Genomic DNA, 21,547 nt, shown 5'->3' on the forward strand with positions numbered 1-21,547 from the left:
AAATCATTAAACAGTTTTAATGCTGTGAAACAAAACACAGGTATCATGATAAAGTGCAATCAAAATTGAATTGGAGTCACGATTAGTGTTGGGATTTGAGACAATCTGCTGTGTTTGTAACATTTTTATTTATGTTCAACATTATTTCCTTCCTTTTATGTTTATTTTAATCCTTATTATTATTATGATTATTATTATCGTTATGATCAAGAAATGTACAAAAAAATCAGTGAAAGTGAATTCATCTTCATCATTATTTCAATATCTTTAAGAGGGATACTCGGTTTAAGATGATGTTTACATGCACAAAGTAATTCATCCTATTTAATCATGAATTGTAACTTCAGAAGCTTTTTTATTTCAATGCAACAAACCATCATATCATGTGGCCTTCAACTGGCCTTAAGCAATTAGAACTGTATTTTTATGGCCAATTCTCATCAAGATTTTCTGATTTAAAGCATTAGTGAATTAGTAAATATTAATACGTTTGTTGTCTTGAATCTTCTTAATGGTTGTGAACTTGTTTCTTGACTTATTTTTTTGCAAATCTCTGAATTAGTCTTGTTAACTTAATTGTTGCTGTTCTCAGTTTTGTTCATCAAATGTTGACATGTTGAAATGGAAACCTTGAAAGGTGATTGCTGATACTCATTATTAGTATTATTGAAAAAAAGTGCCACTAATTGCTTTAAGGATTCATGGTGATGAGAATGATGATTATCACACTGTTAGGCTAATGAGGGGTTAGATGAGAAGTAAAATGAGATGAAATGAAAGAAATTTAGTGTTACTGATGATTTGTTTGGATTTTTCATCAATTTCAATTCAAGTTAAAGGAAATTGAGGATGTAATGAAGAGAAAAGATGATAAAGATGAAGATGGCGAAGAAGAAAAAAGGAAGGAAAATGATGATAATAATGAGAAGTTGAGAGAGGAGGAAAAAGGCAAAATAGCATAATGATGTTGTTTGCTTAAGATGAAGAGGATGAAAAGGACCACATGCAATAGTGTGCACATAATAATATACACACATAGCAACATCATCAAATTGCTCACTAAAATAATTAAGGTACAAGGCTTTAGGTGAATACAGATTTGAGTTTTCCATCATTAATTATAACAATTTTCAAACCAAAAAGAGAGAAAGTAAATTTTACATTGTCATCTATATGCAATCTGTGTAATAGGAAAAAATATTGAAAAGAGATGATGATGATGATAATGATTCTGAGGTGATGCTCAAATGAATTTTTATATGTCTGTCTGTCTGTCTGGCATACATTTAGTAAATCCTTTCACTACTTTCGCCATTTAATTCTTTGATGTCTATTTTCATCTTCCTTTGACTCTCTCTTTCTCTCTTTCATAGACTTAAATTTCTGCTTCCGTCTTGATCGATCATCTTCTCCCTTTATCCTCATCCTCAAGAATCTTTGTTAACGACACTTTTGCATAACTTGATCTGTCTGTCAGTTTCATTTCTAATTTCGCTTCTATTTCTATTTTCCTCTCATTCTTTTTATTTCATCTCTCCAGATTAGATGAGGAAAAAGAGAGAGAGAGAGAGATGATGATGATGATGATGAAAGAAGCTAAGGAAAAAAAGATAAATCTATGAGAGAAAGAGAATAAGATAAGTGAGTATAAAAAGAGAGACGGAGGAGGAGGAGGAGGATGAATGGGTAGTGGGGTTGATGCAAAAATGCTACTCATTTGATCATTTCTCTTTATCTTTCTTCCATCATCATCTCCTAGGGTTCCTTTTCTTTCCCTCTCTCTCTCTCATTTCATCTTCCTTTTCCTTTCTCTCTTTTTCCATTCTCCTTGTTCATTCTTGGTCGAACTAGCTCATTGCTCTCTGCTGAAATTTCCATCAACATACTCTAACCTAACACACTCCTATGATTCGCTTTCAAGCTTATTATTATTTTTCTTCTTCAAATTTCACTCTCTTCATTCTGCGTCATTATCATCATCTTTTCATCCTCATCCCTCTCTTCATCAAGTCTCTTTTGTGCTCACATTTTCTATGAGCTTTTACATCTTTCTCGAGCCCCACTTTTTTGCATCCAATGTTTACACTTTTTTCAACCATTTTTCATCTCTTTTTTTGCTTCCTTGCTCTCTCCTCATCTTTTGATCATCTTTATTTGCCGTGTTCTTTCTTTTACGCCATCATTTTCGCCTTTCTCAATCTTTCACTTGATACTTTTCCTTTTTTTTCTCTTTTCCTTGTTTCTTTCTTTGTCTTTTTCTGGTTCTCCTTAGAGTAGAGGTGATCATCTTGACGAGGTTGTATCTGTAAAAAAAAAGATGAGAGCAAATTAATACAAGTAGTAGCAATAGGAATGAAGAGTGGAAGAGGAAGATGATGTTTCCTGTTTAACGAGTAGGACATTGTTTATTCCTTAACTTCTCAATCTTCATCTTTTTCAATGTTAAAACAATTTCTATTGATTGTTGTCTCATTTAAGAAAAGCAGTTGTCACAATATATTAGCTATTTTCAGCCGCTTTTTGTTACTTTAACCACTTAATTTTAGTGGCTTTTTCCTTCTCCTCGTTCTCATTACATTCATAAAATAGAAAGGAATGAGAAGAAAGAAAATAAAACTGAACGGAAGGTTGAAAGAGAATAATAAGTTCACAGTTATCCAAAAATCAAGACTACTTAAGTGCATTATCTAATGAGAGGGAGAAATGTGTAGACAAAAATTGCCAGAAAAAAGTAATCTTGGGTAAAACCTTTAGGCAATTTTCATAGTGTATTTATACAATTTTTTTGGGATTTAACAAGAATCCTCATTCTTACTCATTCAAATCAAGACATGGTATAAAAAGAATGATAAGGGAGAGAGAGAGATTGAGGGAAAATGAATGAATGAAAAGAAATTGATAGAGCGAATCTGGTAACAGAGAAAGTTGACGGTGATGATGATGAGAAGGAAGGGAGAAAAGTAAATAGATGAAGATAAAAAGGTAAATGAGTGATGATGTGAACATAGACTGACTAACATATACATGGGGAGACGGATGAAAGGAAAAAGAAGATGAAGACTTGGTGATTCCCGAGATCCAATGAAAGGTGAGGAGATTAGTCGAACTAGAGAGTAATATATATGTACATACATGAAAAAAATATGGAATGAAATTGACTAAGAATACTTAATTTTGAATATAACATGCACCAAAAATGATGAAGCCTCCAATATTTGACCAGCAATTGCATGTTGCTGCACCATCCTCGCTTGATGTAATGCCCAGTTGGTATTTGTTTGTTGTTGCCTGCCATGTTGTTTTATTGGGTGGAGGTGAATGATTAAACGAAAGAAAGAAATTAACAAGTAAGATGTGGCCTACAACCAATCAAACCAATAATGATAAAGATGATTATTATGATGGTGATGGTGATGGCGATGGCGATGATGATTATGATAATAGTCCAATTTTGTGATATCTCTCTAAAAATAGATGGGAAAAAAATGTATAAATAAATACATGAGTTGAATAACCAATTGTTCAGATCAACTAAAAATTACCCTACCCATCACCTTACCAATAAACATTCAAAAAGGAAACTTTGGATCCACATAATTGTATTTATTTGATCACCATTATGACCATTTGATCAGCATCCAAATTATTTTATTTATTTCTCCATCTATTAGAACAATCTTTTGTATTAACCATGAGACCACCATATCAACCATTCAGTTAACCTACATTGAGCAAAGAAAATCAATTACTATTAAGGTGAGAAAACAGAATTATAATATTAATCAAAATTAGCTATTCATCATCTGTTCACCCGTTAACTCATTGTTTTTACAAAGCTAAAAATTTCCTGCTAATCGATATTGAGATTAAAATCGATGTATCGAAAAAACAACGAGATGATTTGTTTGTTTTGATTTGAACATCTTTTAATTGATTATCATTGGTTTTTTTTCAAAAATTAAACTATTTAACTTTGATGAGAACATAAGTTCTTGATTTGTTAATGTAATGTTCCCAATTAGTTTAGTTGTTTAACTATCAAGGCCATCTAATTATGTGTATACAAGTTGCATGCAGTAAGTTAGTTACTCTCATTAAACCCATTTTCCCATTGACCAAACAAAATCAATCAACTGGACTCTGTTGGTAACCCTTTCTGTCCTTTTCTTTCTTTCTTTTTTACCTTTCTCTTTCCTCCAAGCTACATTAATCAACCTGTGTCTTGCTGTTTTTTTCCCGCACCTCTCATTGAGATGATGATAATTTCTCTCACTTTTACATTATCCTATCATCATTGTCATTCATCTAAATCAAAGGTTAGTATCGAGTTTTTTAAAGGTTAAAATGTTTACCTCAAAGAAGGAAGAAGAAGAAAAGATGATGTTGATGAAGGGAAAAACAAATTTACTCAAGGAGAGGTTTAACAAATTACGGATAAAATACGTTTCAAGAATGGTGAATGGTGAAAAGAAGGAAGATGAAAAGGAAGAAAAGATGGTGACTTCGATACTCCTAGAAGATGAAGATCAAGAGGAAGATAAGGAACAGGTACAAGTGAATGGGATGGTGTTGAAAGAAAAAGGTTTATATCTCAGTAAAGCATCTTGGAACACTTACCTGATTGAAGGAAAAGTCAAAGAGAGGTAAAAAAAGATTCATTAGCAAGGTTACAACAAATGGGTTTGGCAAGTTTGGCTTTGCAAACACAACACAGTTACTAGAAAGACTAACAAAGATTAAGATTAAGATGGAGTAAAACAAAAAAAAGAGCGTTCGATCCACTTGATGTTATCGATTCTATTTGACTTCAACACTCAACATGACGATTGGTTCCAATTACAGTTGAGAGAAAAATTAAGAGCATATTGCTTTTATTGGAAAGGCTAAACAACGACACTAAAACTGCTAATTTTTTGATGGCTTATTTTAACAACTGTTGACACCGGAGTAGTTATCAGTTTCTTTTGCCTTCTGTAATTGTTAATCAATTGAATTTACAACCAAGTTCTAACAAACAAATCAATTCACAACAGATTGTTAGTCATAATTTGCTGATGGCAATGTGATAACTTGCCAATGATAACCAAAAAGTCTGCTTATATCAATTCAATCCTTTGCTTTTCCAGTTTACTTTAATCAGTAGTCTCTTGTTAAATCCAGTTGTTTTGTTTGGTAAACAATGGAAGCAGATTAATTTTCATTTCTTTAAAATATTTTTCACCAATTGCTGTTGGGATCTTTTTACATCAAGACTAATTATAATCCAATTCTGGCTCCAACAATTTCATCTCGGCTTTCAAGCAACACACTAACCCAATAGAAAGACTTCAACATTCGTCTTAATTGGCTTTACCAGCTAATTATCCAAGTAATTTGCTCATAATTTAATAACATCTCAATCCAAAACAAGACAAAATAAGCTTAATCACGTCTGCATCTCAATAGACGGCAAAGAAACGTATTTTTTGCTTGTTATCAACAAATTTTCATGGTAAAACATATTTCAACCTAATCTCTTAACAATATTGTGAGGATGAAATTCAAGCATTTACACCAAACCTTATTAATCTTAATAATTATTTTTCAACTTTTTTCTCATTTCAGATGTTACAATCTAACCAAATGGTCAACCAATTCTTGGTTAACAATTAATTGCCATTTCTTATCATAAAATGAAACAAGAAATGAACGCCAACATGATTTATCATTTCCTAGCAACAAGTATTTCCATCTCTTTGTTAATTAACCTTTTCATAAATTACAGAATAGAGTCGCAATCAAACAAATCAACCTAAACATTGCTACCAACAACAACAGTAAGTTATTAATTGGCTTTCATTCTCATAATAACAATTTAAATTACGGTTCAATTACCATATAATGAAGAGTAATTTTCACTCTTTTCATCCATGTAATCCTTTCCCTTTACTTTGATCGTTTCCCATTCTTAAATCTCATCTAATTTTTTCTCTTCTTCTTCCACAGATTCCTTTCAAACTCAATGATGGTATAATGATTAATTCAACGATTATGATGATTAACCACACCCGAGAACTGGCAAAACGAACCTTAACCCTGGACATTAAATGAACCATTTCGTGGTGTGTGGCTGATTGACTCTTAATATACATTCAACCCTTTGCCCATAAAGTTAATCACGATAATGTTAATGATGATCATGATGATAACCGTACAAGTTATACCAGAGGAATGCCCAAAGCTTTACTCAGGAGCAGCACAAAAGAAAGGTTCCTCTAGTTAAAAGCCTATGGATTAGATGATAAATTGTTCCTGAACCAGTCAACATGATAATGACGATGATCAACATTAACAGGGTTGTAACGAGAGGAAAAAAATCATGCAAAGCTGGAATAAGAAGGAAAAAAAAGTGGAAACCCAAAAGAAGCAGAAATGCCAACAAGCCTTCGATGAAAGGAAAGAGTTATGTTTACATTGTCTTTGACTAACACTTATTTGCCTTTATCATCATCTTTTCACCCGAACATTCATCCATCTTCAATCAAACCTAATTGATTCAGTCCATTACTTAATCTCTTTTCTTGAGTCTTTGTTTCAAACTGTTAATACTTGCACACCAGCTCTGAATCCTTCACTGTTAGTCACTTTTACCACTTTTATTCACTTCATTTGATTGTCTCCACACTCTTACCCACTTTGATAAATCACATCTACCAATTTAATTATTTATTCAGATAGTTAATCATCTTTCTTTTTGAGATAAATTGCCACAAATATGGTTTCATTTTAAAACACTTTTGACAGGTCTATGTCTTTAGCTCTTAACTTTCAAGGTAATTAATTAGTTACAATACAATTCAATTCTTTCAATCAAATGATGAATTACATTTTTCCTCTCTTTATCTTTTTTAACCATTCAACTCTTGATCATTGTCTTTAAGTACAATACAAAAAGGTGTAACAATTTATAACAATTACTTGACTCAGTGAATCGCCAACCATGATGATGATCGTTGAAATTGAAAATTAATCTTTAAAGCCATAAATTGTTACAATAATAACAGTAATAATGAAACAATTTACTGTGTAAATTGCAAGGTCTGTAAGTGTTGATGAAATAATTGAAGTATTGTTTACTTGAACTTTGATTATCTACCTTACGACTTGAGCTTTTTCAAGATCAATGACAATTGATATGATTAATACATTATTAATGTAGGTTTTTGATGAATGCCGTTGAGAGGAGATTAAGGAAAGTTAAATCATTTGCGATTCTCAATAATTTACAATTTAAAGTAATTGACGTCAATTTTTTGATACAATTTGGTTTAATTTTATCTCTCTCTTCGTCTCCTAATTCAATTAACTATTATACACACTTATTGTCAAGGTATAATTTAATCATTTAATCAAGCGTTTGTGTGTATATGTGTGTGTAAAACCTCCGAAGGTAAAAAGATTTATCAGAATCATCTTCAACAATTTATTTGCGTCAAAATGGTAAAAGTTAGATGAAAATATCATAAAGTGAAAGCAAAGTAAGCAGAAAGAAAACAAATTAAATTAAATCATCAACATTCATATGCACTTGACAATCCCTTTAAGTTGCCTTTTCATACTTAATTGAATCTAAATTAATTTATATTTCATTTTTATTAATTATTTTTCTCTCTTTTTGTCTCAACAGATTTGATTGATGATTTTAAAATAGCAAACCAAACAAACCAATCGATTGGGTTAACTTGCTGGCAATTGGAAATACTCAGAAGGCAATACAACCAAGCAAACAAAATAACAACCAGAAAACCAAATGAACAACACAAATCATTTTAAAGTATAATCAATCAATTAGCTGTTATTATGAATCAATTAAGATGCCATTTCACAGTGAAAAGTCAGACGATCCAATGAATATCTTAAAGCCAACCTTAATCGCTTTCATCATGAATTTTTTGTTGCTTATTGGAAAGATGGATGAAGAGCGAAGGACGATGAGAAGCGTTTTCCAAATCGCTATTGTTTACTTTCCCTATTTTTGGTGAAATATGATTCTTGGAGTAAGATTTACACTTGCTGTTGAACGTTTCCAATTGAATTGAATACCAAGCAGACGATGATATATCTGAGCAGATAAAATGAAGAGAGAAAATAAAAGAGATGGAAATAATTTCAATTGCTGCTTGGAAAGCAAAAAGTGTGGTTGAAAGGAATGAAATTTGATCCTAAAGAAACAAAGAATCAGATTGGAGATACAATTTATCATACATTTCTTGTAAGAAATGGTTTCATCCTTTAACAGATTGGCAACTGGCTTGGTAGCTTTTCATCATCTTCATCTTCTTTTACATCCATAGATGCTTTTCACAGGCATTGTTCATCTGCCACTTTGTCACCCAATTGTTGGAAATCAACTTCTTCCAGATTTTAGTTACATCACTGCTTTTTGGTGCTTTCCTTGGTTCCTCTTCATTTTCAATGTAATACTTATTTTCAAGTAACATTTTCACGCCTTTTCCCTGAAAATGATAACCATAAAATTTATTTTCTCTCCTTCACCATCAACATCATCATCTTCTTCCTCATCCAACAAAAATACTCTTGTTGGTACAAAAAAATGTCATGAGAATGCATAAAAAAATCAACAAAAATGGTGTTGCATTTTTGCCTAAACATTGTTAATTTCAATTGTCACAGTTTGATACTTTGCTTGATGTTATTACAATACAAGTAAACAATTGACAAGATGATTGGTTAACCTTTTATGAATGGCAAAACCAGATAAAACCATGATTCTGATGATCATCATCACCACCACCAGAAGCAACCATAATAATAACAAAAACATGATTGATGTTGATCAAATTGAAAATTGTTAGATTCAAGCAAAGAGCAACAATTTTCTAGTCATTACAGCTTTTTTGGTTCAACATTATTCCCCAACTGAAACTATTGTTTTCCCTTTTTTTTCTGTAAATTGTAATTTAAAATATGATTGCAATTTGATTAGTTGTTAAATTTTAACCCAATGATGACCATTATTGGGGTTAAAAAAGCGTAGGCAATTGTAATTGTTACGGAAGAAGTTGAACATTTGTTGTATGTATATCAAGGTAATGTGTGTAATACATAACACTGTTTGAAATTAAATGGGGAAACATTTTTCCCATTTCAATTCAGATGAAAAGTTCAATCGGATTTGATTTACTCTCTCTTCCTTTCTCTCTCTCTCTCTCTGTTTTATAGCTGTCTGATAATTAAACTTTGATTGTTAAAAGCCCACTTAAAAATCATTAAGATTGATTTGGGTTAGTGAATGGGAAAAGTCATAAAAATATCAATGGTAAAAAATTGAGTTAACCTTTTGTAAATCTTTGATTTATGTTAAACGGAAAAAAAATATCAAGTGAAACTTGTAACAATGAAATTGCGTGTTCCTATCAAAGTACAATCAATTGATCATTTACTTTTAACCTTATGTAAATTTAAATTATCAAACATATCAAACATAATTGAAAAGGAATCCTGAAGGCAATCAATTGAAACAAAATCTTCTTCTCCTCAACATATGTAAACATTTTTCAATGGCTTTTGCCATTCCTTCGAGGATTTATCTAGACTTTTGTTGTTGTTTGATTAACTTGTTTCAATCAACCAGATAGTTTAACTGTTTAGATTGGCTCTCTCTAATTGTGATTAAAACTTTATAATGGTTACATTATGTACCTAAGTAATATTAGAAATGGTAATTTGAGATGTTAAATAACAATTATAAATATCTCATATGATATTGCAAGAGTTGAACATTGAACACATTGAACATGAAAGTTATATCATGATGATGGTGAAGGATAAAAGACACTGAATTAAGACATAACAAGAGAAGTGAAATAAAAGGTCTCAAGATGTTTAAAGTTGAAGACGATGGATGAACAAGAGGATGGCGAAAAGAGGAAGAGTCAAGGATTTGAGAAGAGCATGGAATAAGCATGAAATTTGTCATCAAGAAAAGGGTCATCATCAATTCTTGAGTTTATTTCTTTAAGCATTTAGACATGAAGATGATAATGGTGAAGATAAAGAGAGAGAAGAATCATTATCTTCATTAATCCTTGGTTAAGAGCTGAATTTTGTTGATCCATTGTGTTTTGTATAGCAATGGCACAGCCATGAGAAGTGATAGACTTGGACGGAGAGTCAAGTGTTGTATGAGAAAATCATTTGCAGAATCATTTTGATTTTTATCGAGTATTATTAATTGATTATAATCCTTTGCTTTATTATATCAAGCTCAATCACTGTCTTTGCTCTATCAAATTATTAATAGGACCAGTAATTGCAAGACGAAGATGATGGGAAATCAAAGAGGAAAAAAAAACAGTAGAAGTTGATTTATGGGTTTGCTTTTTTTCCCTTCATTTCAGTTGATTTCTTTGAATGGATCACTGAATTTATTCAATGATTTATTTTAACAATATATGACTACCAAGTTTAAACAGGTTTATCTGGTTAATCATGATTCAAAAATGTATTTGTAAATTGTTTCTCAGTGTCTTCAATTGTTAAAAGAGACACACACACACAAAAACATAAATACAAATATTAACACATATCCATTTGGTAACACTAATTATATTCACACCTTGAAGTAGATGATTTAATTGATTATAACCTTCAAATTTATTGAATCATTGTTTAGTTAAACACTTCAATCACAATTACTGTTATTATTGACAATTTATTTCAAGTAGTTATTGATATTGTTGGTGTTAGGATAAATCAAAAGTGTTCATTTTTGTAAATATCATTCAATTTTATTTACTTTTTACAAAATCAAATATGGCGCAAAAAAACAATGGAGGGATTTTCAGCTTATTTACCGGTTTTTTTCTGGTTGAAGGTTAAGCTTGATATTGGCTTTTTTTTATTTTAATGTTTTGCAAATTTAATTGAGTCATTTAATTAGGTTGCTGGTTATCATCATTCTTTAAGGTGATGAATGCTGATTTAAGCTGAAAAGCAGTGATAATGTTAATGATGATGATAAATGTAAATTGAGTCAACTTCTGGTGAGAATCTCTCCTCTAATTACAACGATTGGTACCCATTTTCATTGTAAGGTGACAAAATTAATGTTTTCCTCTTTTTGTTTCTTTTTGCTAATCACTATTTGTATTTTATTTTTGTTTTTTTTCTCAGTTTCCTCTCATTGGAATGTTATTCTGTTTCAGGTTTTCATATAATTCGTTATAATTATTTTTACAACTAATTCTTATTTCTTTTTTCTTCTCTTTCTCTGCCCTTACTCTACTTATGTAGCATGACTTTTTGCGGTTCACCAATTTTTTCACTGATATCTTTCTGATGGTAAACAAGTGAAGAAGTAAAAAACGTAAAGATGATGATACTTTATTCCTTGAAAATCACTGTTTGAGGCAAAATAAGAGGAAGGAGAAAAAGCAAGACTGTGATGATGAAGAAAAAAGCTGATAATAAATATAATTGTTAACCAAGCAAAGAAAATTTGTTTTCCCAAGGAACTCATTGATTTACAGGTTACCAGACAAAAGGAAGAGGATGATGATAAAAAGGAGAAAGAACAACAAGAGAAAGATGATGATGATGATGAAGACCGCAGGAGAGGAGAACAACTGATTTTAGATTCAAAATCTTAGGTCAAGATACATCATCATTATCTGCTTGGGGCTAAACAACAGCCACATCGACAAAGCCAAAAAAATTGCTGCAACAACAAAAAGCTCATAAAAAGAATCAATGGTAAATATCTCATTGTCTTTAAAAGCGAGACAATAATCATCTCAAGTCTTCTAATTAAGATTTTCCCTTTCTTTTAACTCTTTCTTTCCGGCTTTCGCTTGCATTCCGTCTCTTCTTCTTCCTCCTCCTTCTCCTCCCTCATCATCTTCACCCTCCTAACTCATTTTCCTTTTCTATTCATAGGTTTTTCCTGGTCTTTCTCTTTGATAGCATCATTCTTGCTTACCATTTATTTCATCCTATTTTGTTTCTCTCTCTTTCTCTCTCTTCCTCTTCCATTCTTCCTTCAATCATCTTTTTCGTCTTACTACTTTATTGCAATAGCTTCACTAATCCTGTGTTATGTACGATTTTTCTTGGAAACATTTTTGAACCCCTGAGAAGGGGATAAAGATGTTTCAACTGGCCTAAAGAAGTATCCAGAAGGAGAGATGGAAACAACTGATAATACCAACTTTGATAATGGTCATTTTTATCAACATACGGTTGACATTTTTATCGACATTTGACTCAGTAGCAACCATAATAATCATCTCAGAGACTTGACCGACTCTCTACAGCCATTTCCCCGGAACTGTTGGTCATGTGTCCGCTTATAATATTCAAGAATAGAGGGAGAAAGCAAAGTATTAAAAGTTTTTATCCCTTCCATGATGTCCATCATGACTTTCTCTTCGCCTTACAATAACCGCGGTCAATTAACTTTAACTTTCCACACGGATCATTACAATGGATTAAAGGATTAACTCTCAAGCTTTTACCTATTTTTATGAAGATTTAAATTTCCAATCCCTGTTAATCTCACCGACACAATTGGACCGAAAAAAAGGCAGCAAAATGTATCATCTTTGTTTGTTTATTGCTACCATTCAATCGAGTACAGTAATTATGGAGTAAACATATGGTTAAAATATGCCATTGTTAATGTTGATGAATCATGGTGATAGTGATTATTATTATTGAATGATCAACAACAATTTTAGGTCTAATGTCCAATGAACAGTAATAATGGTTACAACAAACTGTAAACAACCAAGTTGATCAGCAGACAAATAGACAAATCAATTCCGTTTTTTTTCCTTGCTCAACTCATTCCTTCCTTGTCTCCATCTTACCAGATCATCGCCATCATTATAAACATCATAATCACCTACGCTTGTTGATCTTTTTTTGGTTAAATTAGTCAATTGAAACATTGGATATAGCATGATTAATGATTAAGGTTTGTTTCAGGTCATTTAATTTAGTTTTAGGTTTCATCTTTAAGACTGTTGTGGTTGTTTGTTAATTTTATTTGAAATTAAAATTAAATTCATAATTAAACCCTTTAAAACCAATCCTGTCTGTTAAAAATGAAAGGAAAGTTGAAATAAAAGAAGTACAGATTGATTGATTAGGTTTTGTGTTGGTTGTATTTCATATAATCAAATGATTTAACATGTTTAAATGTGTTCAACTAACATTTAATTTTTAAATTGTCTCCTTTTTTTCACGTTATTTAGTCAAAATTGATATCATGAACCAGATCCGTCGTCATGAACATCATTTAGGTGAGTGCAAATGATCGCTTCTTTCCTTACAATTTACCTTTTCATAGTTGATGGTATTTCATTTTTAATTGTTTCAGATAATTTGATACTGACCATGTTTGGTGTTAATTTACACTTTTCTGGTTTACCCAAGACTTTTGACAAAATCAAATGTAAAAGCTGTTATTAAATCAATCAGTTAGTTGCTATCAAATGGAATAGAAACTTGTAATATTAGAATCGGAAATGTTTTCATTACCTTTTGCTGTTGTTTCTTGTGGTTGATGGCTACCTTAAAAGGTAAATAAACTTTCATTTAAATTAAATTAACAATAAATTGTCATTCAACAAAGATTGTTTATAATGAAAATAAAATGGTGTAATTTCGTGTTTACATGTTAGTTTCGGTTAACCATGAACAAATTATCCTTTTCTATCATAAAAAAACATTAAATTAACATTATATTGAAGCTAATTGACCAAAATGTCTTTTCACGATGATAATAATGCATTGAAAATAATGGTTGCCAGTGGGTTGGTGTAAAATTTGAGCCCAAATTGAATCAAATTCAAGCTTTATTTTTGCCCTCCATTTTACTTCAGCTTAAGATAACAATGTCACCACAGCTGCAGTTGATTTTCCCATTGATAAATAATAATTAAGACAGATAAATCCTATTCCTAATCAGGAATATCAGTGTCAGTTGTTAATTCATCTCACTGATTGTCCACCAATGACTAAAAATTGTCATGTTTTAGATTCCAATGAAGTCAACAAAGTCTCTCAGTATTTACTTTTAAGCCTAACAAGTAAAAAGCAAAGAGAAAAACCATTTTTCTTTAAAAAAAAATGACCAAAAGACCACCAACTTGGACTTCCACTTGTCCCTCTGCTCTCACATTTCGTCAATGGTTCAGTTGGCTATATTTCTGGTTGACCCAAAACGGAAGGCCAAAATTGGTCAACCAAATTATGATAGTAAAATGTTAAACATGTTTAAAAAGGCTTTACTTACATTTCACTTTGCTAACTTCATTTAAAAATCGTCTCCTTTTTGGAGTTATTTAATTGTTTAAATGAACATTTCCATGAACTAGATTCATTGTCATAATGAAGATGATTATCAGCATTTAGATAAATTTAAATGAACACTTCTTTATCCATAATTAATCTCAAGTTTGAAAGCATTTCCATGATAGTTAAAGTAATAACTTGGGAAAAAAGAAAAATGCAGACGAATGAGTAAAAAAGCCGGTAGATGGAGCTGTTTTCAATGATGATGTCATCTTCTCTTTCTCTTTCTCTTTCCTCTTCTCTCTCTTATTTTGCTTTGTTTAACAGTCAGTTCATGTTTGGCGATGGTTTGGTAAACTTTTTCAGTTTTTGGTTTTCAACCGAAAGAAGTTTTCTTTCATCTTTTTTTTAAATGATGAAATTTAATGTTAATTTTAATTATTTATTTTGTTTCACCCTTTTTTTTATAAGTGTAAAAGGCGATGGGCCTAAGTTTACCAAGGAATACTATGTGGCAAACTTTTCAGAAGCCTCTTCACGGGATATGTTTGTTACAAAAGTGGCAGCCATTGATGCTGCATATAGTGATAATGTGGAAGGAAAGTTAAAGTACTCCATTGAGTCTGGTGATTCTTCTGGTATCTTTCGCATTGACCCAACCAATGGAATTGTTAGACTGGCTAAAGATCAGTCCTTTATTTATGATGTTTTCACATTAAATGTTTCAGTTTCCGATGGAAAGTTTAAAGATTATGCTAGCTTGACAATCAAAATTTTGTCTGCCAACAAACAAAGCCCATTATTTACTCGCCCTTTCTACAGTACCACAGTTGATGAGCGAGCTCCAGTTGGAACTCACATTGTGACTGTTGAAGCTTACGACAACGATGATGGCATTTACGCTGAAGTTACTTATTCTATTTTTAGTTCCTATTTACTGAGATGGTTCAAGATAGACAGTAAAACCGGTGACATTACTACAGTTGCACCCCTTGATAAGAAGAAACATCAAAGTTACAGTCTTACTGTTTTAGCCAAAGATGGTGGCCATCGGATTGGCTTAGCTATTGTTAAAATATCTGTGAAAAGTGACAGTGACAATCCACCTCAGTTCCTAGTTGATAAATATGAAGTTGCCGTTTGCTCCAATACAGCTACTAATACCAACATTTTACCTGTGATCGCTTTTGACAAAGATTTACTATCTCCATCTAGAACCTCTAAAAATCGTATTCTCTACTCCATCTCACACATTGGTTTACCCGATAGTCCATCATCCAGGCAATCAACATCATCTTCAACGTCCATTTCATCACCCTCTACAATATCATCATCTACTCCATTCCGGATTCGTAAAAAGTCAGGTTTAATTTATGTTTATGGTAATTTATCCAATTCTATTGGTTCTGTGTATACCTTTCAAGTAAAAGCTGTGGATGAGGACGGTAATGAAGCGGTTGTCCCGGTTACCATTAAAATCAATGGTCCATGTAAAGTGGAGGGAGATTTTGTTGCTTCATATGAAGCAACTGTTTTTGAAACGGCCAAAGTAAATTCAATCATTACTTCACTGAATGTCACTAATCCAGATAATCTGGAATTAACATTGGCTGGAGTCAATTCAGATGCAAGTAAATTTAAACTTGGAGAACAGGGCCAAATTTACTTAATTGATCCTCTGGATCGTGAAACCGTTTCACGCTACATTTTGGTTGTGAAAGTGTTCGACAAAATATCTCATACTGTTCGATATCTCAACATGTTCATCGATGTACTTGATACTAATGACAATGTTCCCATTTTTGATTCAGACTCTTATTGGATTGAAGTTTCTGAAGATCAAGAGGTAGGGTCATCTATTGGCCGTGTCCATGCTTTGGATAGTGATGTTGAAAGTTCACAAAAGCCAATTGTCTACAAATTGGAAGGTGATAAACAAAGTGAAACTGGTGAAGAGTATTTTGAATTGGATTCTGGTTTAATTAAATTACTCCGACCTTTGGATAGAGAAACAAATGAGTGGCATAACTTAACCGTTACCATAACCGATGGTAAATTCAATAACCAGACATCACTTTGCATAAAAGTTATTGATGTGAATGACAATCCTCCTCAATTTAGTCTTCCATTTTACAATGCTTCTATCCGAGAAGGCTCGCCAGTAGGAATGGTTGTTACAACCATTGATGCATCAGATGCTGATGATGTCAGTGTTAATACACTCAGCTATTTCATAATCTCAGGGGATCCTTTTAATCAATTCTCTATCAAAGACACTGGTGAATTAGTTGTGAACAAACTTTTGAAGCACAAGGATAAAAGTTTATTTGAATTGACAATTTTAGTTTCGGATACCAAATATAATTCTACAACTAAAGTGTCCATTAATGTTCTTGAGGCCTTGGGACCTAATTGCCTCAAAAGTGAATATGTTGAAATGGTATCAGAAGACATTGAACTTGGAACGGAAATATTGACAGTGGAAGCTGAATCAAGAGATGGACCAGTAACAAATGAAAGTGTTCATTTATACTATAGTTTATTTTTAGACAATGATGAATCCCCAATTAACTCTAATTTTAATGAAATTGGACTCGTCAGCCCAGAGGATACTTCAGAAATGCCTTTTGCTTTAAACTCGAAAACTGGTGTTTTAACTGTCATTGCTCCGTTAGATCGTGAAAAGAAATCTACTTATTTTTTACTGGCCAAAGTTCATGATGACAAAGAACGTGAAAATATGTGCAGTTCTGCAATTGAGATAATTGTTTCGGATATAAATGATAACGAGCCCAATTTTACAGCCAATGAATATAATGTCACTATCCCTGAAGATGCTGAACTCGGTATTGTCGTGGGTAAAGTCCATGCTACTGATTTGGATCAAGGACGAAATGGTGAAGTTCATTATAGTCTCACCGAATCAGCAGAGGACACTTTTACCATTGATAAAGATACTGGCTTGATACGTCTCAATAAACCTTTAGATCGTGAAAAGGTTGAAAAATATAATTTAACTGTAAGAGCCACCGATTCTGGACTCCCACCACTTTCATCGTCTGTAAAATTTATGGTGTCATTAGAAGATGTTAATGATAATTTTCCTGTGTTTACTTCAACCATTTACAATGTTTCCATTGAAGAGAATGTTTCAATTGGTACGGAAATAATTACAATTGAAGCAAAAGACCCAGACATTGGACCAAACGGTGATATAACTTATGCCATTATCGAAGGATCTAATGATAACAGTTTTACAATAGATCCTAAAACGGGTATCATTACAGTTGCTAAGCCTTTAGATTCGGAAGTTATATCTAATTTCATTCTTAATGTTAAAGCAGAGGATGGTGGCTCACCCCCATTATCATCTAAGGCTTTGGTTAACGTGACAATTACTGATGTTAATGATAACGGCCCTGTTTGTGAAAGAAGTCAATATGTTGAAATGGTTCCAGAAAACACTGAAATAGACTCTTATCTGCTCAAAATAGCTGCCAATGATCCAGATGAAGGTCCAAATGGCCAACTTCACTACAATTTGTCTCTCGACTCTGCTGACTACGATTTCGACAAGGAATCCACCAATTCAAGCAATCTACCTTTTAAAATTGATTCTAGGGAAGGAATCTTACGAGTTGCCAGTCTTCTGGATCGTGAAGAGAAATCACGTTATCTTTTACGTGTCACAGTTCATGACAATCTTGAAAGAGATCGAACTTGCTCTTCAACAGTTGAAATTATTGTCTCTGATGTTAATGATAACGCACCAGTTTTTTCTGGACCCGATTTCACCTTTCTTGTTCCTGAGGATGCAAAGATTGGTAGTTTTGTCGGCAAAGCAAGTGCCACTGACAAAGATAGTGGTGTCAATGCTAAAATTGTTTACTCACTAATTACTTTAGGTGAAGGTAATGATGGAACATTTACCATTGATACAACAAGTGGTTCAATCCATACAGCTAAACCTCTGGATCGAGAAACTATTCAACGTTATAATGTTTTGATCACTGCAACTGACTCTGGATCTCCAGCCCTTTTTTCAACTCAAATGTTTGAAATTCATATTTTAGATGTTAATGATAATGCACCCAAATTTACTGAAAACCATTATACTACCTCAGTTTATGAAAATGTTTCTGTTGGAATCTCATTGATCCAAGTGGTTGCAACTTCTTTAGATACGGGAATAAATGCAGACATTACCTATGCCATTATTGCCGGTAATGAAGGAAACTGTTTTACGGTTCATCCCAAATCTGGTTCAATATCAGTTGTTAAATCATTAGATCGAGAAACCACTCCAGAATACATTTTAACCATTCAAGCAAAAGATGGAGGAATTCCTTCATTATCATCTGAGACTAAAGTTACCATCACCATTTTAGATGTCAATGACAATGCACCTTCCTTTAATCAAGCCAGTTACTCAGCAATTATCCGGGAAGATACACATGTTGGTGAGAAAGTAATACACAAAGTTGCAAGTGATGCCGACATTGGAGAGAATGGTCAAATCAATTACTTCTTTAAACCCTCAAGTCTCTCAGGATCAAGTGAAACGGCTTATCAAACGAAATTCAAAGAGTTTGAAATCGACCCCAAAACCGGCGTTATAACCGTGGCTTCTCCTCTAGACAGAGAAATGGTAAACAAAAAATTCTCATTCTTACCCTCTACCGTTATCGTTTGTTTTATCATTTTATTCACACTCATCATATTTTCTCCCATCATTAATTTCCTTTCCTTCCTTCTCTCTCTCTCTCACTTTTCCTACCTATCTCAATGTCCTTGGAATTATGCTCTTATTGATCTTATTAATTTATCTAATGTCAACAATCATTCTTCTTTTCGCAGTTATCATCTTACGTAATGGAGGTAGTAGCCATTGACAGAGGATCTCCACCGCTCTCATCATCCATCTTGATAACAATTGATTTATCTGATGTTAGTGGTTATCCATCTAAATTTGACCAGAACAATTCAACACTTTTCATACAGGTAAAATATTTGAGTTTAATTGCTTATTCTCTTTATATTTGTTTAGCTTTTTTTATATCCCTTTTATTTATTTATTTATTTACTTATCTACTCTTATCTCACGTAATTTTTCATTTGCTTTCTCTTTACACACGTTTCTATGAACTTTCATCACCATCACTTAAACAAACAAAAAGGTTTGCATATTTAATGCCAATGGTACATACACTTGTCTTGGTCCTAATGATTATCGTGGCCTGAAATGTGAAATTGATGGCCGTCGAGCCTGCAATCCTAATCCATGTGTCAATGGTGGAACTTGTACTCCTTCACCTGGCTCAATCAATGGATTTCATTGCGAATGTCCACCAACTCTTGGAGGATTAACTTGTGAAAAGTCGCGCTTCTGTTCGAAATCTTCACCTTGTCTCAATAATGGAGTTTGCGAAGAATCTTTATGTAAATGTAAATCTGGTTGGCGTGGATCCCATTGCGAGGAAGATATTGATGAATGCTCACTATCAAACATTTCTTGCTCTCCTCCAGCAACTTGTATTAATCTACTTGGAAGTTACCGATGTATCTGTCCAGTTGATGTGACTACCTCTGGTTTACCCTCATCACCTGGTAAACCTTCATTATGTGCCAATTTCAATCTTAACTCCATCACATCTGTGAGTCGAGCTTTTTTCTGGGATGATCTCATTTTACCTGGAATTTTCCTTATCGTTATGTTATTCTCATGCTGTGTGATCATCTTTTGTTGTTGCTGTTTCAATCGCCAATCTTCTAAATCAAAACGTCGAACCAACAATCGAGCTCCAAACAATGTTTATCGAACTGGATTAGAAGGTGATGAATTCCTTTTGGAAATTTGTAATGCATTCCCATCAGACAGCAGTGGCAACATTAAACGCTTCTCAAAATTAAGTGGAGTTGAATCATCAGCTCTTCTTGGTAGACCTTTTTCAACCGAACCTTTACCAAATCATCATTTCCATCAAGCTCTTCAAGCTTCAGCAGCCACTGGTGGAGGGTTAGGAGGAGTTGGTGTTGGTACACCTAATGGGCCAGTTTCAAACGTTGGCAATGGTCAGGCAGGTTTAATCAACAACCGACCTAATTCATTCCATGAAACAATGAATAATTTTGATGAAGTCATTCGGACACCCATGAGTGAACGAGCTTCAATCGGATCTGATTCAAGACCTAAGAAACTTTCAGTTCCTAAAAACTCGCCAACATCTTTACCAGCACCGCCTTACTCTGAAAATGAGTCTAGTCATCTTCTTAATTCATCTAATGAGAGTAAAATACAAAACAGTAAGTTCAAACAATTTAAACTTGAATCAATAAAAATTGATTCATTTAAACAAATACTAATTTTTCTTTCTTCTTACTTACAGTAGGTTTTTAAAAATAACAAATCCTCTTAAAGAGATATATCTATCATTGTAACTTAACTTGGTCAAGACAACGAGAGACTCAAAAGAGCTGCTAATTTAATTTGGTGTGATCTCACATCCATCATCTCATCTCGACTCTGTAAATAGTAAATATCAAAATCGTCACTTATAAATACCAATGGATTATCCAATGATTTAATATAATCAAAGAGAGGAGTAATACACTAAATGTGCCAGAAATTTCCACCAGCGGTTCATCCTTATTGTAATTAAGGAACAACTTTAAATCAAAGAGAAACACATGATTAGTCACTGGGGACCAGAGCTAATAATCTTATTTTGACTTACAAATATTCAACTTTCTCGATATCATCATCTTCGTCATCATCATAATCATCCTTATCACCAGCATCGTGCTGTCCACCATAAACATGATTCGTCAGCATTTCGCGTATCTGACCATCACATTCATTCTCATGTCTATTGTAAACATGTATCAGTTTCTTCCTTTTCCGCTGTCATCAAGCCAGTTTCTGCTACTGCCTTCTGATGGTCGAGAATTTTTCCGTCTTCATTCTTCAAGACTTCAAAGAAATCTTTGTAATAAAACCTCTAAACTAAACCCCTTCCTCTCTTTATTTTCTAGTCTCATTACTTTTATTTATGTAAAAAATATTCCTTTTTCATCTTTTCAAACTTTTTCAACAAGTTTGATTTATTTTTTCTTGATGAACAGTAAAAACATGATTAACATTGAGACCAAACACAACGACCTCAAATTTATTTCACGTACTTCCTTTAGTTATCTTACTTTTTGCAAAAATCATACAAATCTTATGAATTAAATCCAATTTTAATCATTG

At 32.7% G+C, this 21,547-nt stretch overlaps 1 protein-coding gene and 1 long non-coding RNA gene across 6 annotated transcripts; both read left to right on the forward strand.

The window, feature by feature from the left end:
* Positions 1–3,873: 3,873 nt before the first annotated feature.
* On the forward strand, positions 3,874–13,087 carry LOC107364746 (uncharacterized). Of its 4 annotated transcripts, none has more exons than XR_016199991.1 (7): positions 3,874–4,076; positions 4,202–4,316; positions 5,765–5,816; positions 5,986–7,517; positions 7,667–11,091; positions 11,296–11,754; positions 11,938–12,403. It is a non-coding gene; the product is annotated as an uncharacterized LOC107364746 (long non-coding RNA). The 4 variants fall into 4 exon arrangements; XR_016199990.1 differs by having other exon boundaries at positions 5,986–6,441; XR_016199993.1 differs by having other exon boundaries at positions 3,877–4,076; positions 4,202–5,491; positions 5,605–5,816; ... (1 more) ...; positions 7,667–11,096; positions 11,938–13,087.
* Positions 13,088–13,366: 279 nt separating this feature from the next.
* Positions 13,367–21,448, forward strand: LOC107364696 (protocadherin Fat 3). 2 transcript variants are annotated; one of them, XM_025161369.2, is made up of 5 exons: positions 13,367–13,583; positions 14,770–18,946; positions 19,156–19,299; positions 19,476–20,601; positions 20,685–21,448. In XM_025161369.2, the coding sequence occupies exons 2-5, from the start codon at positions 14,843–14,845 to the stop codon at positions 20,693–20,695; spliced, it is 5,385 nt and encodes a 1,794-aa protein (XP_025017137.1). In that variant the 5' UTR covers positions 13,367–13,583; positions 14,770–14,842; the 3' UTR covers positions 20,696–21,448. The 2 variants fall into 2 exon arrangements, with proteins under 2 accessions (XP_025017137.1, XP_015787607.1); XM_015932121.3 differs by lacking the exon at positions 13,367–13,583 and having other exon boundaries at positions 14,640–18,946.
* The last annotated feature ends 99 nt before the right edge of the window (positions 21,449–21,547 follow it).

This window comes from Tetranychus urticae, chromosome 3 (genome assembly GCF_039701765.1).
Source record: "Tetranychus urticae isolate SD_2017Ah chromosome 3, NJAU_TeUrti_SD_1.0, whole genome shotgun sequence".
NCBI lineage: Eukaryota > Metazoa > Arthropoda > Arachnida > Trombidiformes > Tetranychidae > Tetranychus > Tetranychus urticae.